The sequence below is a fragment of the Anas platyrhynchos genome, chromosome 10 (genome assembly GCF_047663525.1).
Source record: "Anas platyrhynchos isolate ZD024472 breed Pekin duck chromosome 10, IASCAAS_PekinDuck_T2T, whole genome shotgun sequence".
NCBI classification, from domain to species: Eukaryota; Metazoa; Chordata; class Aves; order Anseriformes; family Anatidae; genus Anas; species Anas platyrhynchos.
This window is the reverse complement of record NC_092596.1, coordinates 8637019-8655220: the sequence shown is the minus strand read 5'-3', so window position 1 is coordinate 8655220 and position 18202 is coordinate 8637019. Positions and strand designations below refer to the sequence as shown.

The following is an 18202-nucleotide window of genomic DNA, read 5'->3' as shown; positions in this document are numbered from 1 at the left end:
CGCAGCCCCGCCCGGCTCGGCACGGCTCGGAGCCGCCCGCAGCCGCTTGGCACGGCTCGGCTCGGTCCAGCTCAGCCCTGCCCGGTGGCGCAAGGAGCGCTGGCACGGCTGGGCACGGTTTGGCACAGCTCGCGGGGGCGCTTGGCACGCTCGGGGGCGGTTTGGCACGCCGCGAGGGGCGCAGGATTTGGCACGGTTCGGCTCGGCGCAGCGTGGGTTGTTGGCACGGCTCGGCTCGGAGCCCGTCACTCGTGGGCCAGCCGTCACCACGCCCGGGTTGGGAGCGGGTGACGCGAGGCCGCCGTCTGGTCCCCACCCTGTCCCCCAGGACGTCCCCCCGCGTCCCCCCGGCAGCCCTGACTCATCGCCTCCTGCCCAAAACTGCGGCGCCGGGAGCTCGGCGCTGTCCCCACGCCACCGGGATGTGGGAGTCCCCCCTGTACAGACCCCCCTGCCACCCTCCCAGCTGTCCCCAGTGTCCCTGAGCCACCGCTGGTGGTCCCCATGCAGTGTCCCTCCCCCCAACCCCAAGATCTCTCCATCCCGCCACCAGCACGGTGACAGGCACAGCACAGGTGCCACCAGCCTGCGTTGTCCTGCTGGGATCGGGGTCACCGTGTCCATGTGTGCCACCACCCCTGAACTTGGTGCCACCACCCCCATGCTCAGTGCCACCACCCCCCAGGCTCGGTGTCCCCCATCCCACGTCCCTGCAGGGGAAACGTGACGGGCACGATGCTCCCTGCCCTCCAGCGTGACCCCAGGAGGAGCCCCCCCGGCCAGCAGCCGGCCCTGGGGAGCTCCTGCCCCTTTAAACCCTAATTGGGACCATGCCTTTAAAATGCCCCATGGGCCCCCAGCCCTCTCACCCTGCTGGACCAGGCTGGTGAGGAGCAGGTGGGCTGAGCAAGCTGGTCCTCCCCACCCACCCCGCCGCACCCCTCTCCCTTTTGCCCCCTCCCTGGCACTTTTAAGCCCCCTCCTTCTTTAGCCAGGCTCTTGTCCAGCTGGCTTTGCCCCCCCTGTTTTGGGGGACTGGGTTTTAGTCCTGATCTTGCACTCCTTTTTGCAGAGCCCTCCCTTTTCTTTTTTCTCTTCGTGCCCAGCCGAAGCAGTCGGCATGGGCTCCGCGGCGTGACAGCACCCTGGGACCTCCTTCTGCTGGTGCCCGTGCCCAGCTTCGCCCTTTTCTTTCTTTTTTTTGGGGGGACACACAAAGCATGACCGCAGGCCTCCCTTAATCCTGCTGCCACCTCACCCCCTCTTGCCCACCATGGCTTCGCTCCGGCCCTTCACCACCACCCTCCTCCTCCTCCTCCTCCTCGCCGTGCCGCTCTCCCAGGCTGCCAGCCAGCCCCCCCCGTTGCCCCTCCTGCAAGCGCTGCGGGCGCAAGCACCGGGCAGCTGGAGCTGGCGGGGGGGCCCTGCGAGCGGGCCCCCCCTGCGGTACATGCTGGAGCTGTACCGGCGTGCCGCCAACCGTGAGGGCCGGCCACGGCGCGGCCGCAGCCCAGGCACCAACACCGTCCGCTTGGTGCGGGCAGCTTCCCACGGGGGACAGCCCTGGGCAGGTAAGGTGGCGTCCCGGGGGAGGTTTTGGGGTGGTTTTGAGCCTGGGGGGCTCTGCTTGGGGTCCTCAGCGTGCCCTGCGTGGCAGCATTTGGCTATGGGGTCCCTGTGGGTCTGGGGACGCCGCGTTTATTGGGGTCCTCATTGTGCGCTGGGGAGCGCTCAGCTGTGGGGTTGGTGTTGGTTTGGGGGCAATATGGGGTTGGTGTTGGTTTGGGGGGCGATGTTGAGTTGGTTTGGGGACATTTTGGGCAAGAGCATTGCTTGGAACTCAAGCTGTGGGTGCTCCTGGCTCCCCATCCGTGCCAGGGTGGTGATGCTGGTGTGAGAGGGGTGGGATCCAGGTGGGACCCATCCCCGATGACCTCTTTTGAGGGTCCCGATGTGAACGCAGACCCCACCCCGGGTGCGGTGGGGTGGGAGGTGGCGATGCCACGAGCGCGGCCGCCCCATCCAGGCGGTCCCTGATGGCTTCACCCTGCAGGTCGCTGGTACGTGCAGCCCCTCACCTACCGCCTGGGCGGCCAACCCGAAGCTGAGCACCTTCTCCGCGCCACCGTGGTCTACCCGCAGAGCCTGCCGCTGCCCCGTGGCCGGCTCCTGTGCGCCCTGGAGCTGGTGGCCACCGCTGAAGCCCCCCCGGTGCTGCTCAGCCCCACCACCGCCCCACCGCGGCGCGGCTGGACCGAAGCGGACGTCACCCCCTACTTGTCCCCGGGGAACGGCAGCGCCGAGGGGACGCTGACCCTGCGGCACGTCTGCGTGCGAGCCGGCCGCGCCGCCGCCCCTCCAGCCCCACCGTCCCCCGCGGACCCCTTCCTCCTCCTCTTCCTCAACGACACTCGCAGCGGGACGCTGCCGGAGCCGCGGAGGAGCCGGCGAGATGCGGGGATGTTGCTCCACGACCTGCCCGGCTACCTGCGGGAAGCCGGAGGAGAGAAAAGTGACTGCTCCCTGCGCTCCTTCCCCGTCAGCTTCGCCCAGCTGGGTTGGGACCATTGGATCATCGCTCCCCACCGCTACAACCCGCGCTACTGCAAGGGCGCCTGCCCGCGGCTCCTCCGCGACGGCTACCACGCGCCCAACCACGCCGTGGTGCAGAACTTGGTCCACCAGCTGGTGGACGCCACCGTCCCCCGGCCCTCCTGCGTCCCCTACCGCTACAGCCCCATCAGCGTCCTGATGATCCAGCACGACGGGGGCATCCTCTACAAGGAGTACGAGAACATGATCGCAGAGTCCTGCACCTGCCGGTAACCCACACATCCAGAGCTGGATTTTTTTGGTGGTGTTTTTCTTTTTTTTCTTTGTTATTTTCCTTGGGAGGGGTTCGTCTCCGCCCTGGCGCGATGCTTTGCGGGAAAAGTTTTACAGTTTTATGGAAGAAGAAGGAAAAAAAAAAAAAAGGAAACACAAAACGTAGGTTTTTAAAGGCGGGAACCTGCCCCACAGCATCCCTCCGTCCCGCAGCCACTGCCTGTTTTGGGGACTGGAGCACGAAGCTGGTGGAGAGGGGTGTCCCCGTGCTGCCACCCCACGCCGGCAGCACCCACGGGACTCCGTCCTGCGCACCCCAAGCCGTCTTGTCCCAGCTCTGGGAATTTTGGGGGGCTTCCCCGCCCCTTCGCAGCCCCCCTGGCTTTGCTCGGGGGGGCTATGGAAACTGGTGGGACACGGGGACGGCGGTGCCACCTCCGTTGCGGTCTCCCTTTGCTGTCCCGCGTGGGCTGGGCTCTGCTCCGGGTCTGTCCCTGTCTCTGGAGGTGCCGGTGCCCCCCCCAGGCTCACACAGCCTGGCTTTCCTCTATTTATTGCTGACTGTAATTAAATAAACTGCTGGATTTTGCTAAACACCATCTTGGTGCCTTCTTTGCTCCGTGCCTGGTGTGCTGCTGCTCTCTGCGGGGGGGGTGCTCCGAGCCCCCCGACCCCCTTATGTGGGTGGTGTGTCCCTTGTCCCCATGTCTGGGTGGCAGTGGGGGGCTTGGGGGGGAACATCCCTGATCCTGTGGTCCTTCAGGGGACATTTGGGGCTCCTGGGGGGGGGGTCTCCAGAGGGATGTCCCTGAACCTGGGGGACATCTGGAGCTCCTGGGGGGTCCTCTGGGGGGACATCCCTGATCCTGGGGGGACATTCCTGATTCTGGGGGACCTCAGGTGACATTTGTGGCCCCTGTGGGGGGGGTCCCGTGGGGACATCCCGGGGGTGGGACGGATCAAGAGGGATCCCGGTTTCTGGGGGCTCACTTGGGGTGCCCGTGTGCCCCTTCTGCCCTCGGGGAGGGGTCAAAGGGACAGTGCCGCCCCCTCCCCGATGTCCCCGCGTGCCCCCCCCGTGTCCCCGCTCTCGCCCCAGCAGAGGGCGCCGCCTCCCCCTCCCGCGATGCCTTCAGAGGGGGGGTGAGGGGGGGGCAGGTCCTGCCCGCTCCATAGCGAGCTCCCCTCTGCGACCCCCCCCGCACCCCCCAATTTTCCCGGAGGCCCTGCAGACGCCGCAACCCCCCCGGGACCCCCCCACACCCCCAGGAACCCCGAATTGCGCCGGGGCTCGCTGCAGCGCGGAGCCTCGGGGCGCGGCGGCGGCGCTGCCAGGACCCCGGTGCCGCTGCCCTGGGCCCCCCCCCGCGGTGTTTTTTTTCCCCGTCCCCCCCCCACGGTGCTCCCGGTGTCGCCATGCGGGGCCGCAGCAACTCGGGCGTGCGCCTGGACGGCTACGGGCGGCTGGTGCAGCAAACCATCCTCCGGCACCAGGTGCGCACCGGCTTTAAAGGGTTTTAAAATTTGGGGAGGGGGGGTAAAAAAGGGCGAGGGGCTCGCTGCGTGTTACCGAAGGGTTTTTCTCGGCGTGTGCCCCCCCCCCAGGACGCAGTGACCGGGTTGCTGCCTGCCAGCGCCGACCACCGCGACGCGTGGGTGCGCGACAATGTGTACAGCGTGCTGGCCGTCTGGGGGCTCGGGCTCGCCTACCGCAAAAACGCCGACCGAGATGAGGATAAGGCCAAGGCGTACGAGCTGGAGCAGGTAGGGACGGGGACAGCAAAGGGGACAACGAGTTGGGACCCCCCCCTTGCGCCGTGCGGGGCTGCGCGCCCCCGGGATGGAGCTGGAGCCCACCCGGAGCAGCCCCCGGGGCGCTGTGGGGGCGCACATTGGGATATTCCATGATTTTGAGGTCTCCAAGCTGTGATTTGGTGATATGGGGCCGTGGGGGTGTGGGGACGCAGCCCCTTGTCCCGTCTAGGGGCTGCCGTGGCCCCCAAACCCGCGGCTCCCAGCCGTGGGGTTCTCCTTCTGCCTCCCCCCCGTGGCGTGGGGGACGGGGGGGGCTCTGGTTACGGGCAGCGGGTGGCCGAGTGCCGCAGAGGTCAGGCACCAGCTGCTCCTGAGTCAGGGCTTTCTCCTCGCCGGCCCCGCGGGGGTGACGGGGTTGTTTTCCCTTCGCCCTGCAGAGCGTGGTGAAGCTGATGCGGGGGCTGCTGCAGTGCATGATGAGACAGGTAAGGGGGTCTTTAGGGCCGTCAGCCCCGGCTGTGCTCCCCTCCGTGAGGGCAGGGGTGGCCTCCTGGCAGAAAGTCTTAAAAGAAGTCCTCACCGAGTGCCTGCCCCACAGAGGGGGGTCCCAGCGCTGCGGGAGCTCTGTGCTCCCCAAGCTGCTCTCTGCCTCGTGGCGCTGTGTTTCCCCAAGAATGTTTTGGAGTGACCCTCTCCTTTCCCTGCGGTGCAAACGTGGCCGTGTCGTCCACCGGGGTGGCACAGAGAGCCCGGCCCCCCGGGCAGAACGGAGCTGCCCTGGGGACCCTTCTCCTCTCCAGGTGGACAAGGTGGAGGCCTTCAAGTACAGCCAGAGCACCCGGGACTGCCTCCACGCCAAGTACAACACCCACACCTGTGCCACCGTGGTGGGGGACCACGAGTGGGGGCACCTGCAGCTGGACGCCACCTCCCTCTACCTGCTCATGCTGGCGCAGATGACGGCCTCAGGTGACGCTGCTGGGGCACCAGCTGGAACCCTGCGCCTCGGGGGAGCGCAAAAAATGACGTGGAGAGGGCCTGAGGGCTTTAGGGTTTTGGGGGTAGATCTGTGGTGTTGCTTTTTGGGTGTCCCCCGGTGCAAGGACACAGCCTGCAGGGTGGATTTGGGTCCCTCGGTGCTTGGAGAGCCCCAGAGCTGCTGTGTGGGGTGGGAGAGGGGATGGGGACACCGCGGGGCGGGTGAGGAGGAGGTGGCCCCTTCCTGGCGATGCCTGAGGAATAACTTGAGCTTTCCCCCCCTGGTTCAGGCCTCCACATAATTCACAGCCTGGATGAGGTCAACTTCATCCAGAACCTTGTCTTCTACATCGAAGCAGCCTACAAGACGGCGGTGGGTAGCCCACGGGGACTTTGTATGGGAAGGGGATGGTGCCCGGGGGGGGGAAGGTGGTGAGCAGAACCCCACAGGAGCACTGCCACCGGGTGGGATTCGAAGGCTTTTGGGGCACACCACGAACCGCTGCCTCCCTGCAGGACTTTGGGATATGGGAGCGCGGGGACAAGACCAACCAGGGCATCACCGAGCTGAACGCCAGCTCCGTCGGCATGGCCAAGGTGAGCCGGGGAGAGGGGAGACAGGATTTGGTCCCTCTTGCCAGCGGTGCCCTGCAGAGCCTCTGCAGATGCAGGGGGGGATTTTGCATCTCGTCCTTGCTCCAAATTGGGCAGCGGGGCTGGCGCGAGGCGGGAGCTCTTGCGGACGGGCAGCATGGTGGAGCGCACGCTGCTCCGGGTGTCGCCCTGCTTGCAGGCTGCCCTGGAGGCCCTGGATGAGCTGGATCTCTTCGGAGCAAAGGGAGGCCCACAGTCGGTCATACGGGTGCTGTCGGACGAGGTGCAGCACTGCCAGGTGAGGTCCCTGCCCGTGTCCCATCGCCGCGGGGCCGACGGCGATCTGCTGGGTTTGTGGCACGAGCGGCGGCGACTTAATCCCTCTCCTTCCCCTTGCGCCCAGTCCATCCTCCACTCGATGCTGCCGAGGGCCTCCACGTCCAAGGAGGTGGATGCCAGCGTGCTCTCCGTCATCTCCTACCCGGCCTTCGCCGTGGAGGACAGCGAGCTGGTGGAAATCACCAAGCAGGAGATCATCACCAAGCTGCAGGTGAGCGGCTCGGCCCTCCTCCTCCTGCCTTTCCTTCCCCAAAATGTTCTTGGGGATGGGGTGCCAGGATCTGTCCTCTCCCAATCTCTGTCACCTGTGGTGGTGGCCCCGGGCTGTGATCGTGGGGCACCGGGTGACCGAGGGAGGGGTTTTGGCCAGAGAAGCAGAAGGTGCCTCCCGCTGTGCCTCCTGCTCACCACCTCTCTCCCTCTCCTCCCAGGGGCGCTACGGCTGCTGCCGCTTCCTCCGTGACGGATACAGGACCCCCAAAGAGGTGAGGGTCCCCGTGCCGAGGAGAGGCTGCCCTGGCTTGCGTTTTTGGCACCCTGGCTTTCCCCAGCGCTCGAGAACTTTGCCAGCGTGTTGGCAGCCGTCGCGCACAGAGCGGGGGCATTTGGGGCTGGGGGCTCAGCGGGGAGGGGCTGGAACCCCACGATTTTGCAGGGATCCCGTAACCCTTTGCCTTGTGGTCGTGGGATGCTCTGCAGGATCCCAACCGGTCCTACTACGAACCCGCGGAGCTGAAGCTTTTTGAGAACATCGAGTGTGAGTGGCCTCTGTTTTGGACCTACCTGATCATCGATGGGCTTTTCAGCGGAAACATGGAGCAGGTAAAGGGGGGCAGGACCCGGCGGGGCAGGGAAAGGACTCCCTGGCGAGGGAGCCGTGCCCTTGGCTCATCTCCTCCGCTCTCTCCCCAGGTGCAGGAGTACCGGGAGGCCCTGGAGGGGGTCCTCATCAAGGGGAAGAACGGGGTGCGCCTGCTGCCGGAGCTCTACAGCGTGCCGCCGGACAAGGTGGGGGCCTGCAAAAAAAAAAAACAACCAAAAAACCCACAAACAATGACTTATTGGATAAATAAACTACTTTTTTTTTGCCAAAGTGTATCTTGGCCCCATCCTCAAGGGTGCCTTGCTGACCCTGCGGGTGGGTTGGCAGTCTCCGAAACGCGACGGTGATGTTTCCTTCAGCATCCCTGGTTTGGGGGTCCCCTGTTTACCTCCTGGCTTCTCTTGCAGGTGGATGAGGAGTACAGGAACCCCCACACCGTGGACAGGATACCCATGGGCAAGCTGCCGCTCATGTGGGGCCAGTCCCTCTACATCCTGGGCTGCCTGATGGCCGAGGTATGGTCACCGAGGACAAACGCTGCCACCCTGCGCCACCGGCTGCGGGGAAGCTGTCACCTCCATCCCTGCACACCCCATGAAGTGTTTGTTCATCCCCTCATGCCTCTTTTTTTTAATTTTTTTTATTTTCCCCCCCCAGGGGTTTCTGGCTCCGGGTGAAATTGATCCCCTCAACCGCCGCTTTGCGACCGTCCCCAAGCCTGACGTGGTGGTGCAAGGTGAGCCGAAGGGACCGGTCCCAAACCCCTGCACGGGGACTCTGCCCGTGCGGAATTTGGGGGGCTGGCTGTGGGGTGGTGGCTCTGGTCGCTGGTGGAGCCAGATCTCGGCTCTGGTAGCGGGGTGCCTTCTGCTGGCCCCTGTGGCACCTGGGTGGCCCCGAGCGCGAGCCCTGAGCCTGCTCTCCTCCCCCTGCAGTGTGCATCCTGGCGGAGACCGAGGGCATCAAAGCTGTGCTGAGGAAGGAAGGCATCGACGTGGAAACCGTGGCCGACGTCTACCCCATCAGGGTGCAGCCTGCTCGCATCCTCAGCCACATCTACGCTCGCCTGGGTGAGCCAGGAGTTTGGCAGGGTTGGGGGTGCAGAGGGGTCGTTCCCACCCCTCTCACAGATGCTGATGTCCTGCCCGTCTGTTTAGGACGTTGCCATCCTGGTGTGAGCAGGAGCTGGTTTTTGTTCCTGTAGCCAAATTTTGGTGAGGGAAGCCAGGCAGACCGCAGGGAAGGGTCTCCCAGCTGAGCCAGGACGGCTGTTGCTGGAGGGAAGGCAGGCGGTGAGGGGAGGGAGCGTTGAAATCCGCGCGCTCCTTCCCCGGTGCCGCGGCTCCTCGGGCGCAGGGCTTGTTGTGCAGGAGCTGGAGATCCAGCCCGGGGCCAAAGGAGAAACCTGACCTGCCCCAGGCTGCGAGCGCTGGCTAATTTAAGCCACCGAAAGGCCAAGTGTGACATGGGCAAAAGGGGCAGGGGAGCAGCCTGGCAGCTGCTGGGGTGCCTCTGCGTGGGGCTGCCGTGCCCGAGGGTGATGTGGCTGCTGTGTCACCCACCACAAATCGCCCTTTTCCTCCTGGCTGCTAGCACAGGAGCCCGTCTCCGCTTGCCACAGCATCCCCTTTAGTCAGAGGGCTCGGGGAAGATGCCATAAAACCTCCTTTTCCCCCAGGTCGCAACAAGCAGATGTGCCTGACGGGGCGGCCCTACCGGCACATGGGCGTCCTGGGCACCTCCAAGCTCTACAACATCAGGAAGAACATCTTCACCTTCACCCCCCAGGTGGGTGGCCACACCGTGTAACAGGGCAGGAGGCTTCCCTGCTGGCCGAGTGCCTCGGTTGCTCTCGGGGGTGGCTGGTGGCAGGGCGCGGGTGGCACCAGAGGGACCCGGTGGCTGCGGGGGGGGCCGCTCACATCTCCTGCTTGCCCCGCAGTTCATCGACCAGCAGCAGTTCTACCTGGCTCTCGACAACAAGATGATCGTGGAGATGCTGAGGACGGACCTCTCGTACCTCTGCAGCCGCTGGAGGATGACCGGGCGGCCCACCATCACCTTCCCCATCTCGCAAACCATGCTTGGTAGGGATCCTCCAGCCTCCTCGGCCTGGGGGGGGTGGATGGGGACAGGCCGGGTAATGTGTACACGGCAGGGCCAGACCAGCCAGGGGCGTCTCGTGGAGAGCTCAAAGGAGTCACGCTGGGTTGGCAGCTGGCCTGGTTGCCAGCAGGGCTACCTGCCAAGCAGCAGCGCCTGGAGCTCGAGTCAGGTTTGTTGGCATGGGAGCATTTCGTCTCCGGGCAGCCAGGCCTGTTTGGGAAGCCTTTCGGGAGCAAAACCAAAAAAATAATTCCCCTCTAAAAGCGTTCTTGGGGCTCTTCCTGCATCTTAACCCTTCATCACGGCTAACTGCCCCTTCAAGGCTTTCCTAAACGGCCTGGAGTGCATCCTGGCCTGGCTTTGCTGGTTAGCCAGCCCAGCCAGTCCCGAATTTCTCTTTTTGGGTGGTGCTCTTGGTGCCGCGCACCCCAGAGCAAGGGTCTGGCTGCTGCCGCGGCGCTTTGCATGTCTGAATGCCCACCCGGCCCCGCGTTACCGGGTGCCTGTTGGGGCAGGAGAGCCTGACTGCCTGTCTCTCTTGTCCCCACCAGACGAAACGGGCAGCAGCGTGCACCCGGCGGTGCTGGCGACGCTGCGGAAGCTGCAGGATGGGTATTTCGGGGGCGCAAGGTGAGCGCAGCCGCTCGGGGCGCAGCAGGGAATTGGGGACAGCCCCAGCCTTGGCAAACAGCTCAAGGAAGCTGTGGGATTCGTGCACCACCCCATTGCCTGTCCCTGCTTGCTGAAGGCCAGGAGGCGAGCCGAGGGCACTGCCTCGCTTTTCCTCTGGGTGACCTCCCCTCTTCTTGCCCAGGATCCAGACGGGTAAGTTGTCGGAGTTCCTGACAACGTCGTGCCGAACACACCTCAGCTTCATGGACCCTGGGCCGGAGGGTAAGGTCTTTGCCAGCGGTTACGAGCTCGGCATTGGCAGCTTTGAGGAGCTAGACCCTGAGGAGTGGCTGCATGGCTTGCAGTTGGCAGAGGATGGTAAGGGGGAACGGGCCAGACGCTGCTGTGGCACGGAAAACGCCCAACTCTCCCGTGAAACCCGTAGCTCCCGACCTCCCTGACGGCGCCTGCCACCAAATTTTTCACCCTTTTGGGTTCCCACCATCAGTTAACCCCTTCTGGGTGATGCTCGCAGGGTGCTGGGGCTGGGTGAGCGGAGGTGGCTGTCGCAGCCCCTCGCCACAGGGGTGTCCCGGCCGGATGGGGGCTGAGGATGGGGAACGGGGCTGAAACGAGCAGAGGGGCTGCTCCTGAGCGAGCCACCCCAAAACCTTCATAGGCTGTTGCGTGGGGAAGAGACGAAGGCTCGGCCACCTGCCTCTGCCCGGGAGATTTGGCTGAAGATCTCGGGTGCGCTCAGCACAAGTGGCGGTGCAGAAGGTGATGGTGCAGTGCCCGAGGTGGTGGGGAAGAGCCACCACCTCCCCCAGCAGTCTCTGGGTGGTGTTGTCACAAGGCTTTTGGGTGTCCCCGGACAGGGCAGCTCCAGTCTGAGCCTCGCTGCCACGGACGGGGTGCCCGTAGGGGCCGTGGCCCCGTCGCAGCCTGCAGGACCCCCGTGTCCTGAGAGCGCAGCAGGGCGCAGGTTTTGCTGCTCCCCTGGGCACCTCCTCCTGTGTGCCCCAGTGTCGCTCAGGTCATCTTCCCGGCCTTCCCATCGATCTGCTCTGCCTCTGCTGCGCCTGGAGCCAACGTCTGCACCGCTGCGACTCTGAGTGCTTGTTTCTCTCGCATGACTGCCCTTCTCTCGCTTCATCCACGCTCCACGGTTGGCCTGCCTGGGGCTGCAGCTTTGCGGGCTGCGGCCGAGCTCCTCCGGGGTGTCTTTTTTTTCCCTTTACCCCAGCAGAAGATGGGGCCTGCCTGGCCAGTGCGTCCACCCTAAAAGACGCTCGGTTTAAAGTTTTTTTCTGTGGCCGGATGGACAGGACGATGCTCTCCGATGCGCTGTCTGTCTTGGGGGACTTCTCTAACGGAGCCTCCGGGTGCTGGTTCGGGGCATCCCCGCCAGATGTGGGAAGGAGATATCGTGCTGCCAGCCTCGGATGCCATCCCTAACTCTCCTCCTGGAGCAGAAAAGCTTCTGGACAGCAGCAAGGCTGGAAATTCACCAACAGCTCCGTGTTGCGTGGCATCACCTGGCGTGGGGCAGCTCCCACCTGGGGCATCACCCGCGCTGCTCCGCGGCACCCTTACGTCCTGGGCGGCAGAGACGTGGCCTCTGAGCCCCTTCTCCATGCCGTGGGTAGCGAGCAGCCGAAGTGGAGGCAGGGCAAAGAGCCACACAGGAGGTGGCCATTTATAAAGGAGAGCCGGCTGGCCTCCTGCAACTCCTCGTTAGAAATAACCGGTGATTTCCAATCACAAATAATGGTCGCAAAACCCTCCCTGTCTTGCTCTCGTGCTGAAGCCGTGCCGGGCTGTGCTGGGGCACCCTCAGCGCTCTGTGCTGGGACAGACGGTGCCTCCCCTGGCAGTGCCACCACCGTCTGTCCGTCTGTCTGTCCGTCCTGCCGGCTGTCGCTTCGTGCAGCCAGCCAAGCTCTGTCCCCGCCGGGGGCACGGTTGGGGAGCTCTGCCCTCGGGGCGCTAGGCGGGCGGCCGGTGGCTGAAGCTTTCTCCTCTTCCTCCCGTTGCAGCGGACACGTTTGACGAGGTGGCGCAGTACCTGGACCACCTGCTGCAGCGCACGGTTCCCCAGGCCAACCTCCCTCCCACCGCCCAGCGCGGGGGGCTGAGCCGCTTCCGCGCCGCCGTGCACACCACCCGAGACCTCATGTCCCTGGCGTCCAAGGCCAAGGATCTCCACGTCCAGAGTGAGTCACGCCGGCGCCCTCCCCGGCTCCGTTCCGTCCTCGTGGTGGGGATGAGGCGCTTTTGGGAGCGTCCCCATCCGTGTGGGATCCGGCATGACCCGGGGGATGCGCTGTAGGGGCAGCTGGTGGGGCAGAAGGTGGGGTGGGAGCTGGCTTGGGGCACTGTGGGGGTGGTTGGAGGTGAGAAATGCCTGCACCAGCCCCGTCTGCCTTTCAGATGTGGGGATGTACGTCCCCAGCAAGATCTTCCAGGCATCCCAGCAGTCGGTCAAGTTGCTGAGCTCGCCCCACCAGCATGAGCAGGAGGGCAAGGTGAGCCCCTTCCCGTCCCAGCTGGGCAGGCGGCACCGCCAGGCTTTTTGGCTGCAGCCAGAGGATCCTTCTGGGGAAAGCTGGGCCCTTTGTGGCCGGGGATGCTCACGGGTGCTAACCAGGAGCACGGGTCTCTCTTCCCCCAGAGCCACGCGCTCCATGCAGAGATGAACCTGCCCCGCGACGAGGCTGGCAACGTGGACTGCAAGGCACTGGTGGAGCAGCTGCGCATCTGCCCCACGCTGCAGGAGCAGGCGGACATCCTCTACATGCTCCACATCCTCAAGTACGGCGAGCTCGGAGTCCTGCCCGCTCGCTGAGCAGCCACAGCCGTGCTCCTGCCTCGACCTGCAGAGCCTGGGAGCTGCCCCAGGGCGAGCTGGTGGCACTCACCCAGCATCTCCTTCGCCGCAGGGGACCCGAGTGGCACACGGGGCTGGAGAGCGAGCCTGGCCCTACTGTTAAGGAGCTCCTCACCGAGCTGTACGTCAGGGTGGGCGCCACGCGCCAGTGGGCTCTGATCCGCTACATCTCCGGCATCCTGAAGAAGAAAGTGGAAGCTCTGGATGAGGTGAGAGCCCCGCTGGAGAGCTCTGGTGGGGCTGAGGGCATTGGGGGGGAGGCGGCTGGGAGGGCAAGAGAACTGTGGCTACATCTGCCTGGTGCTGAAGCCCCGAGGGCAGGTGGTGATGCCTGGGGTGACCTCGCTGTCCCCAGGCCTGCACGGACCTGCTGTCTCACCAGAAGCACCTGACGGTGGGGCTGCCCCCCGAGCCACGCGAGAAGACCATCTCTGCGTGAGTGCAGCACTTTTCCCTCGCCACGTGTGCTGGGCTGGGGCTGCCCGTGGGGCTGCATCTCCTCCCAGGAGCAAGGGGGGACGCGGGGCTGTCCCTTACCTCTTCCTGCCATTCCCTCCCCAGCCCGATCCCCTACGAGGAGCTCGTCCACCTCATTGACGAGGCCAGCGAGAAGAACCTCAGCGTCTCCATCCTCACCCAGGTGAAGGGCTGGGGGCAGCGGGGGACCTCGTGGCTGGTTGTGGGCTGTGGGGAGCAGCCGTGGGGTGACGTGCCCCTCTCCCTGCAGGAGATCATGGTGTACCTGGCCATGTACATGCGCACCCAGCCCGCGCTCTTCGCGGAGATGTTCCGAATCCGCATCGGGCTCATCATCCAGGTGATGGCCACGGAGCTGGCGCACTCCCTGCGCTGCTCGGGTACGTGCGGCGGGGTCAGTGGGACGGGGGATGTGGTGCCAGGGAGGAGAAGTGCCATTAAAAATGGGCAGCGCTCAGTGCCAGGGTGAGACCCTGCCTGAAAGTGTCAGGCTTTGTGGCTGGGACTGCTCTGGGGTAGCACAATACAGTAAAAACACACAAAAATCTACAAAACAGGAGGTAATTTCGTGGTGATGTTTATCCGGGCATGCATTGGGTGGGCGTGGGGAAGAATCCCTGCTGTAGGCGACACCTGGAGTTAACATTTGTCCTTGGGGGACGAGGTGTAGCCCCCGCTAACAGGCTGGGGCACAGGCTCGAAATCTCCCAGGAGGGTTGTGCAGGGGGTGCGACGTCCCCACTCTGTTGTCCCCAGCTGGAGAAGCCACTGAGAACCTGATGAACCTCAGCCCGTCCGACATGAAGAGCCTCCTCTTCCACATCCTCTCTGGCAAGGAGTTTGGGGTGGAGAAGAGCGGTGAGTCTGGTCCAGCCCAAATGGCAGCAGCTCTGCGCTGTGGTGCTGGCTGGGGTGGAGGGGAAGGCTGCGTGAGCTGTGGGACCCACTCTGGCCCTCTCCTCTCCCCCAGTGCGATCGGTGGACTCGTCGGTCACCACCTCCATCTCCATCTGCGAGGTGGGCGCTGTCGGGGCCACCAAACCCGAGCGTGCTGGCATCGTCAGGCTGAAGAGCGAGATCAAACAGGTGAGGGTGGGCGGCGCAGGCTGCTCCTGTGCAGTTTTGTGGGGACGAGCGGCTCCGGGACGAGCAGGATTGATGGGAGAGTAGATAGAGCCCGCTCCTGGGCTTCAGAGAGAGCTTAGAGCTGTCTCCAGGACCCCTTTTTGGTTCAGTTGTGCCCTGAAGGGGATGTGGGATAAATCTAACGCGGGGGTGACTCCAGCAGTGCAGTACAGGGGGAGCACAGGGGTGCTCGAGAAGGTGCAGGGGTGGGCAGGACCATGAGGTTCCCCCCTGGGGCTGGGGTCCTGGTGGGCCTCTTGCAGCAGCAGCCACTTCATTTCCTTCTTCTCTTTTCAGCAACTGGATAAACGTAGGCAGTCTCTGACCGGGAGTAAGGTGAAGCCACCTTGGTCCTCCTACAGCCTCAGCTTTTATCCCTCATGCTGCATCCTAGGGCAGCTTCCGAGCATGCATGAGTTAATGAGCTTTCCTAAACGAACCCGCTGAGCGAGCTGTTGCAGCAATGAGCTGGCTTCCCCTCTCGGCAGGCTCGGGGTTGCTCCGTTTAGGGCTGGGGGGAGGCGCCCCGGGAAGAGGTCGGTGTGGCTGGGTGGCCCCACAGCATTCAGGCGGCTGAGCCCCTTCGGGACCTGCTCTCTCGAGGCCATCAGGGAGGAAGGTTTCTCAAAGCCACGGGTGCGATGGCATTGCAGCCAGCTAGGAGCTGTGCTGCGTAGCTGCCACGGCTGAACAGATCCCATAATACCAACAAAGAAGCGCTGAGCAAGGTGGCACAGTGTCTCCGCTGCCAGTGGTCCTGCTGGAACAGTGACTGGTGATCACTGGATCCCAGCTCTACCCCCATTCTACCTCCTCCTGGGCTCATGCTGGACTAGGACCTCCTGTGGCGCCTGGCTTGTGTCCTGGCGAGGTCCCGTCCCCACAGATCCTGTGGGGCCCAGTTTGATGCAGCAGGTTTATGGCCACCCTGCTGCAGCGTGAAGCTTGGCAGCGGGACCGTGCACGTGGCGAGGACAGGTCCCGGGTGGCGACCTGCTGCTAGCCCTCCACTCCTCCTGGAACTAAATCCCTGCCCGTGCCAGCAGCCAACAACAGCCCTGCTCCTGCTCCAGTGCAGTCTCCCCCCTTCTGATGCTAACGTGAGACTTTCCACAGCTCGCCTCTCAAAACTACCTCTCAGTCTCCAGCTAACCGCAGCCCTTGGGATAACTGAGCTTGGTCTGTGCTGCTGCTGCTCCGCTCGCCGCACCGGCTGCCCAGCCCCCCGGCACGGTTTGATTTCTGCCTCTCCTTTTCTCCCCCAGCCCATCAGTTTGCAGTCCGGGGATGGTGACCTGATGTCCTCTCTGGTAACCTCTGTTTGTTGGCCATCCCGTTGTGTGGCTGCAGGATGGAGCTGTGCTCCGGCGGGGGCTGCTGCCCTCCGGGCTGTGGGGAGCGGGGGCTGTGGGTCGGGATTTGCTGGGGACAGGGGGTGGCAGCTCTGCCCTGGGAACCAGGCTGGGTGAGCACAAGCCCTCGGGTGGCAGCGGGCTGCGCTCCTGTGGGCTGTTTAACCCTGCAGAGGTTTCCATGGTCCTTGTTTTGTCTGCCCAGTCCACCGGGCACTCGGAGCTGCTGGGCAAGGGCTCCTTTTCGAGCATGCTGGAAGACCAGAGTGGTAAAGACAGCCGCCAGGGCCAGTGGAAGCGGAGACGGCGGCTGGATGGGGCCCTCAACCGTGTCCCCATGGGCTTCTACCAGAAGGTCTGGAAGATCCTGCAGAAGGTGAGCTGGGCATCCAGCTGCATCCTTTCCACACGCATGGCACCGGCCTTCCTAGGGTGAATTTGACACCCAGGGCTGGTCCCCAAGGTTATGGTGACACATGCATCATGGAGAAGGCCTTCTGCTGGCCCTGGAAAGCCAGGGGAAGAGCTTGGAGGCATGCAGGACCTCCTTCACCCTGCTCTGACCCTCGCAGAGAGATGCTGGGTCTGCTGAGGAGCTTTTTGTGAGCTGTGGGAGCCCAGTGCTGGAGCCCCAGCTGAGGCAGCTCCAGGCACTGCTCATCATTGGCATGGTAAAGCAGGGAGCAGAGCCCCGTGCTGGGTGTGGGAGCGCTCCGGGTGATGCCGAACCGATGTTTAAGGAGCGATGGAGTGTTGCAAGGAGTCGGGAGGTGGAGCTGGAGTGTGTGGGCAGCACATTGCTGATGCTCAGCTGGGAACGAGTGAGCGCACAGTGCTGCTGCAGGCTGTAACCATGGTCTCCACATCTTGTTCTGCAGTGCCATGGTCTTTCCGTGGAGGGCTTTGTTCTCCCCTCTTCAACAACCAGAGAGGTAGGAGGTTCATGAGGCAGGGAACAGTGCAAGGGGGTTGGCGTTGGGTACGGAGCTGCCCTGGCGAAGTGCCCAGCGTGGCTCAGGACTTGTGCTGGTGATAACGAGACCCTAGGTGCATTTCCTCCTCCCTCCACGCAGATGACCCCGGGGGAAATAAAGTTTGCCGTGCACGTGGAGGCAGTGCTCAACCGCGTGCCCCAGCCGGAGTACCGGCAGCTGCTGGTGGAGGCCATCCTGGTGCTCACCATGCTGGTGGACATGGAGGTGCACACCATCGGGGGCATCATAGCCGTGGAAAAGATCGTGCACACTGCCAACGACCTCTTCTACGAGGAGCAGGTAGGGGCTGCGGTCAGCCCCCAGGCTACCTAAGGGTCAGTCGCCCACGCTGAGGGTCCTGCCTGTCGTCCCCACTGTGGCACGGTGACGATGCGGTGTCCTCCTCCCGTGTGTGGGGTGCCAGCTGGCGGGTGGCAGCGCGTTCCTAACGCTGCCTTTCCCATTTCCCTCGTCCCAAATCCAGAAAGCCCTGGGTGCTGACGACGACATGCTGGAGAGGGATCCCACGACGGGCATCTGCAGCCTGCTGTACGACAGCGCGCCGAGCGGCCGCTTCGGCACCATGACCTACCTCTCCAAATCCGTGGCCCTCTACGTCTACGAGTTCCTGCCCGGCGACGGCTGTGCCATGCAGTAGATCTCGCCGCTTTTCTCCCCAGCCTGCGGGCTCGACGGGAGGGTTTTTGGGGGACGACGGACCTTCGGGCTGGGTTTGCAGGCAGACGGCCTTGCGCCGGGAGAGCAGCACCAGCAGGGAAGGGCTGAGCTCCTGCCAGCACCTGCCTGCTTTTTGGTACTCTCCTCAGGGCTGGTTGTGTCCGAAGGGGCTTGGAAGGACCCCCCCCTTCTTCCTGCAGCATTTTGGAGGTTTTTAACCCGTTCTGTGCTGCTTTGTCCTCCAAATCTGCAGGGTGTAGCCTAGCTAGAGCTGGTGCTCTTCCAGCTGCTGATAGGGATAGCGCTGTTGGACTGATGGGGAGCGGGCAGCCCGTGCCTTCTCCTCACCCCTTTCCGCCCCCAAAATGCTGGGGGAAGTGTTTTCCACGTGTGTTCGCTGACCTCTGGGTCTGGTTTGCCTTAAAGCTGCTGGGGGGCTGTGCCAGCAGCCCCCTGCCCCTCAGGGCCTGCCTGGCTGTGAGCCGGCTTGGGGCCCTCCCGTGGGCCTTTTTTAACAAATGTTTTAAAAACAAACTCAAAAAAAAAAAAAAAAAACACACAAAAAAACACAAAAACAAACAAACAACAAAAAAATGCTCGTGCTGTGTGGGAACCTGCAATAAAACGTCTCCAGCACACGTGTGCAGAGTGCGATCCTCATGGGGGGGGGGGT

The 18202-nt window shown here is 64.0% G+C and overlaps 2 protein-coding genes across 5 annotated transcripts; both read left to right on the top strand.

Annotated features, from left to right (window-relative positions):
- Nucleotides 1-61: 61 nt before the first annotated feature.
- On the top strand, nucleotides 62-3420 carry BMP15 (bone morphogenetic protein 15). The gene is made up of 2 exons (XM_027465364.3): nucleotides 62-1571; nucleotides 2054-3420. Exons 1-2 carry the CDS (start codon nucleotides 1274-1276, stop codon nucleotides 2824-2826), a joined length of 1071 nt encoding a protein of 356 aa, XP_027321165.2. The 5' UTR covers nucleotides 62-1273; the 3' UTR covers nucleotides 2827-3420.
- A 752-nt stretch (nucleotides 3421-4172) lies between these two features.
- Nucleotides 4173-18167, top strand: PHKA1 (phosphorylase kinase regulatory subunit alpha 1). Of its 4 annotated transcripts, none has more exons than XM_038184380.2 (33): nucleotides 4173-4320; nucleotides 4432-4590; nucleotides 5019-5066; nucleotides 5382-5550; nucleotides 5850-5932; nucleotides 6076-6156; nucleotides 6353-6451; nucleotides 6557-6703; nucleotides 6924-6977; nucleotides 7192-7314; nucleotides 7405-7500; nucleotides 7723-7830; nucleotides 7973-8051; nucleotides 8251-8385; nucleotides 8994-9103; nucleotides 9258-9402; nucleotides 9973-10051; nucleotides 10236-10315; nucleotides 12073-12249; nucleotides 12467-12561; nucleotides 12708-12847; nucleotides 12976-13132; nucleotides 13279-13358; nucleotides 13485-13563; nucleotides 13651-13780; nucleotides 14157-14258; nucleotides 14371-14486; nucleotides 14823-14861; nucleotides 15791-15835; nucleotides 16083-16253; nucleotides 16756-16809; nucleotides 16951-17151; nucleotides 17336-18054. In XM_038184380.2, exons 1-33 carry the CDS (start codon nucleotides 4243-4245, stop codon nucleotides 17507-17509), a joined length of 3633 nt encoding a protein of 1210 aa, XP_038040308.2. In that variant the 5' UTR covers nucleotides 4173-4242; the 3' UTR covers nucleotides 17510-18054. The 4 variants fall into 4 exon arrangements, with proteins under 4 accessions (XP_038040308.2, XP_038040306.2, XP_071898948.1 ...); XM_038184378.2 differs by having other exon boundaries at nucleotides 10236-10411; XM_072042847.1 differs by lacking the exon at nucleotides 14823-14861 and having other exon boundaries at nucleotides 17336-18167.
- Nucleotides 18168-18202: the final 35 nt, after the last annotated feature.